The 4,981-nt window shown below is 44.4% G+C and overlaps 1 protein-coding gene across 1 annotated transcript in view; it reads right to left on the bottom strand.

The window, feature by feature from the left end:
- Positions 1-2,086: 2,086 nt before the first annotated feature.
- The window catches only part of LOC109953048 (cGMP-dependent protein kinase 1-like), a 10,719-nt gene continuing 7,824 nt past the window's right edge, over positions 2,087-4,981 (bottom strand). The window contains exons 7-15 of the mRNA XM_020588411.1: positions 4,708-4,804; positions 4,495-4,634; positions 4,294-4,383; positions 3,513-3,654; positions 3,270-3,433; positions 2,954-3,076; positions 2,472-2,534; positions 2,319-2,385; positions 2,087-2,245 (exon numbers count right to left, since the gene is read on the bottom strand). Of these exons, the coding sequence (XP_020444067.1) occupies positions 2,147-2,245; positions 2,319-2,385; positions 2,472-2,534; positions 2,954-3,076; positions 3,270-3,433; positions 3,513-3,654; positions 4,294-4,383; positions 4,495-4,634; positions 4,708-4,804 (985 nt within the window). The 3' untranslated portion in view covers positions 2,087-2,146. The remainder of the gene's footprint in view (positions 2,246-2,318; positions 2,386-2,471; positions 2,535-2,953; positions 3,077-3,269; positions 3,434-3,512; positions 3,655-4,293; positions 4,384-4,494; positions 4,635-4,707; positions 4,805-4,981) is intronic.

Raw genomic sequence — 4,981 nt, 5'->3', positions numbered from 1 at the left:
CACCTCTTAATAGAATGCCCTCCAGTATTCAATGGACGCCGTTAATATTCAGGAAAAGTAATTATACAATTTTGACGTCAGGGTTTGAGGCCCTTGAGGTTAAAGTCCACTTAAATCGAGAAAGAGATATATATACATATTTAAGTACATATTTTGAATGTTTATCTGTCCCAATAAAGTGTGTGTGAAAACGTTAGGATTGGGTGTGGTGTTGTGAGGAACAAACAGTCGAGGTGGAAACCTGACAGTGTTAACAGAAACCTCGACTTTGAAACTTCACATGGGTCTCACTGAGACTGGCCACAGTCAAACATTGCTTCTTGTGAATTTGTATTTTTTGTTGTACATTGGGAATTGTGGGAGGTTTCCAGGAGGGAGATAATTTAAAAGGGCACACGATCCTGTCCTCTCCTGTTCTGTGCACTGAGTTGGTGAAGCGTGATTTTAGTGCGTGAATTAAAAGATTTGGCGAGACTGGGAATTAACCCCCGTTATGGAGAACGGACCAAGTTACTTGGCCTAGAAGCTTGTCTCGTAGATCTGCCAAATTGACCGACGGAGTCATTCACACACTGAGTCAAGGGGTGTATATTAATAAAAGGTAAAAAACAAACCACAGTTTTGACAATATAGTTTGTTGGAATGGAAGGATAGTTCGATAGACAACTTAGAGAAAATGAACCATGAGAAGAAGAAAATATCGGAGGACGGTGGATTAAAATTAAAAAGCAACTTGAAAGTGGGATGAAGGGATCAGAAAAACAGAAAAGAATAGAAGAATATGAAACATTTTTTTAGAAAATTGCAGAAAAGACGGCAAGGTCCCAGGAGACGGGAAAAAGGGGAAGTTGGTGCAGATGCTGAGCAACCTAGAAAAAGAAGAGGAAGAGAGGTATGAAAAAATGGAGGCACAGCGAGACATGGGCTGGTTAGTGAAAAGGAAGAGAAAAGTAAAAATGCAGGCTGCAGCTGATCAGAGAGCAATGCTCGTAGGACAAGGTGAGTGGCATGCAGACGGGTGTGTGTGTCTGGTGAGGCTATGAGAATGTCATCTACATACTGAACTAATACAGTTCCCTGTGGCAGCTCAACATCTTGAACTATGGTGCGCAGGGCCTGATTGAACAGCCCTGGCGACAATATGAACCCTTGTGGGAGGCGTGTGTATTGCAATAGCTTGTCTCTGTATGTGAATGAAAAAATGGGCCTCAAGTCCTCCACCAGAGGGAGGCAGAAAAATGCATTTGCCAAATCAATGCAGGTAAAATACCTATGTTCTGGTGTGAGGGTCGACAGGGCCGTGTATGGATTTGGCACAGCTATAGGACTGGTGGTCATCAGCCTGTCTATATGTTGCAAATGAGTTATTTAAATTAATATCATTTCTGGGACCTCTCTAATTGATGTTTAAAAGGTGAGGATCATACTGAACCCTAGACATAGTTTCTTCCATTGGAATGTCTCCTTTGCCAATCTGTTTTTCTTGAGTTTGGAGGGGTATGCACTGAGTGGCTGTTTCTCTTGCTATAACGAGCCGGGTGGCTAAAGGGTTACAATTATTACAAGTGAAGAGCATTGCAGGGTTTTAAGCTCAATACATTTTCTTTTCTAACTTTATTATCTACCTATTAATTTACAGTTTACAACACTTTTTGTACAATAGTACCTTTATTCTTGAAATATAAATATTTTCCCAGTGGTGAATGTCATGACATTATTGATGAGATATTTCTTTTTACAGACACTATGATCTGAACTGGACAGATTTGTTTGTGATGTTATGAGTTTTTCTTAAATATCATAAATTTAAAACCTGTTTTATTTGATTGTTTTCCTCAAAATAGAACAACTTTTTCTAGTTACAACCATTTGTTTCATAAAACGTCACCTTAATCTTGAAATATTATGTTTTTCTCACAACAATGTGACGTTTTTCCACTTTATTCCCAGATGCTGAGCTTTGTAACAGTGGCCCTGCTCCTGCTGCGTTTCTTTGGGATCTGTGGTGATCAGACCTTATTAATATGAATCTCTCTGTTTCTCTTGCCTCCTGACTTTCAGTGCACATGTTCATAAAAGCTGCAGCTCTGTCTCATGTGGCTGAATCCTGTTCCCAGGTTTCTTCATCAGCTGTTGTCACACCCTGTTAAAACTCCAGATCCCAACCGGACTCTTCATCAGGAGGAAGGTCTTCAGTGTCCTCAGGGAAATAGTCAACATTGCTGCTGTCCAGCGGCCCGCCCACCTGACAGAAAGACAGAATGTTAATGATGCTGTCCTCTTTGTTGTGCGCCACAGAGACACTGAAGGAAACTCACTGTCGGTGTGAACGGAGCGACCACGGTTCCCTGGCGGAGGCCGTCCCAGTTGAAACCCTCAAACCACCTGAAGGACAAGGATGAGTTGCCATGACCACAGTCTTTTCACTCAGTGTAAGTAAAATCTCATGACAAGCAGCTTTACTATCTCACTTGTGTTTCTGGATGTCCTTCACTCCGTTTTTCTGATTTCCCAGCCTCTCTGAAGGACTGTCCCTGAAACACCCACACATCCAGAGTGTAAAGATGCTTAGCAGAAAAAACAGCACTGCTTTACTTTATCTGGACTGTCAGGCTGCGTCCACGTCCCAGCATGTAACAAAGAGATTTATAATCCAAGTCTCTCTATTCACCACAGGTAATATCATTTTACTGGGTTCTGTTCTCCCAGTGGTTTGGGAGGAAACTGGGCCGTTTGACTGTCACACACACGACCTGGTTGTTATTGTTGTGCACACGTGGCTCACATTTCAGTTACATCAGTGCATGTGTGGCAGTTTGGGAGCTCAGCGGTGTTCACACCGGAGCCGGGCACATGGCCCTGACATACACGGACAGGAAGCAGCAACACGACAAGGTCAGATCTGAGCGTTGAGACCTGGGACGTGGACCCAGCCTTAGGAAGCTGTGACAACCTGCAGAGTCGCTTGATGAGGTTGGCAGCGCTCTTGGTGATCTTCTTGGGAAACTCGATCATGTTGATGCCTCTCAGGATGATGTTATAGGTCTTCATGGGATCGGAGCCTGAAAATGGAGGCCTGTGGACAAAGAGTGGAAACAACGTTTTATTTACTCAGCAAATGTACAGTAGGTCCTAACATCAGGCACAAGAGAGGTTCAAACCAAAAACAGCAAATCCTCTTTCTCATCTTAGGTCTGGGAGCATCCAGAAGCTGCATCACACCAAAACATCCTGACATGATCCTGAAGTGAAAGGCGTAGCCGCTGTACCTCCCACTGAGCAGCTCAAAGACCAGCACTCCCAGTGACCAGCAGTCAGCCGAGCTGTCGTGGCCTTTATTCAAGATGATCTCAGGGGCAACGTACTCAGGAGTCCCACAAAATGTCCACGTCTTCTTACCCAGACCCACCTTCTTAGCGAAGCCAAAGTCCACCTGTGGGAGAGAAACAAACACCTGCTGTAAACGGAGTGCTTTCTGAACTGTCTGGTAGATGTAGAATCCACGTGCACACCAGCTTGGCGTAGCCTCGGTGGTCCAGTATGATGTTCTCAGGTTTCAGATCTCTGTAGATGATTCCTCTGGAGTGCAGGTAAACCAGCGCCTCCATGACACAGCCCGTGTAAAAGCGAGTGGTGCCATCATCAAACGAACCCCTGCGACAGAAACAAGGGCTGATGATTTCACGGTCTTTCATAGATGAACATGCAAACAAACACCTGTCAAAGGCTGGATCACCAGCACAGACATCCAGGGGCCCCACTGAGGTCCAAGAGGGCAGGTTCTCCATCCTGTCTCATGGCCCTGGTCCTGTACAGGGTCAAAATCCAGTTCAAGAGATTCTTTGTTTTACTGTATATGGAGCTCATTTGTTGTGTTGTTGTGTTTGGTCAAAGTGTTTCCATTTCTTCTGTGTCAAGTAATTAATGCTGAAACCAACAACTGAAACCAAAATGTGTCTGACATTTATTGTCTTGTTAACCAGTAGATTGTTTAGTGTATGAAATGTGAAAACGGTCCTTCCTCCTGCCCTAAGACCCAAGTACGCACGTTCAAACAGCTTGACAAAATGTCAAAACGCAAAGATGCCAAGTTTACCATCACAGAAAAAATTGCAAATATTCAGATTTGAGAAAATGACACAAATGAATTTGGGGATTTTTGCTTAAAAGTCACCTAAACAAAGGAACAATCATTACAATTATTACCAATTCACTTTCTGTCAACTGAATAATTGATCCCTGATGCCTGGGGAAATGATCGGGGTCAGTGGGGGAGCAGTAACAGCCATGCACCTGTCTCTCAGCTGTGTCCACAGTTCTCCTCCAAGACAAGCCTCCAGAAGCATGTAGAGGTACTTGGAGTCCCTGAAAGTCCGATACAACCTGCAGGAAAGCAGCATCACTAGCATGACTTAAAGGAACAGTCGGACTGTTTCCTGTGAAACAAAGAAATGAAAGAAGTTTGTGTAACTGACACTGAGATTTAAACACAACCTGATGATGAAAGGACTGTGAGCCTGCATCATGATGCGGCGCTCTGACAGGACGTGGCCCTGCTGGCTGGTGTCCACAATGTGACGTTTCTTTAACACTTTCAGGGCAAACGATCGATCAGGGTCATCCTTCAGTTGCACCTGATCACACAAACACACACACTCAGTACAGACAGACAACAATAGGAGCATACACACATCCTCAGCTACTCACCAGCTCCACGCGGCTGAAGCCTCCTGTCCCCAGAGTGCAGATGACACTGAAATCATCAAGTGAGACAGTGGACAAGAAGTCTGCGTCTGCCTGCAGCCTACAGACAACAGAGAACATGAGGACGTGACACCACTGGGTCACAGCGATGACATCTGTCAAGTTTCCATCTAAACGTTGCTCAAACTGTAACAGAATGTCCAGAAAATCAGCAAAGGAAAATTCAGATGAATGTGTCTCCGCCTCCTCCTGCTGACTCTGAGCTGACTGGGCAGTG

Source organism: Monopterus albus, unplaced genomic scaffold (genome assembly GCF_001952655.1).
Source record: "Monopterus albus unplaced genomic scaffold, M_albus_1.0 scaffold538.1, whole genome shotgun sequence".
NCBI lineage: Eukaryota > Metazoa > Chordata > Actinopteri > Synbranchiformes > Synbranchidae > Monopterus > Monopterus albus.
This window is presented reverse-complemented; position numbering and strand designations above follow the sequence as displayed.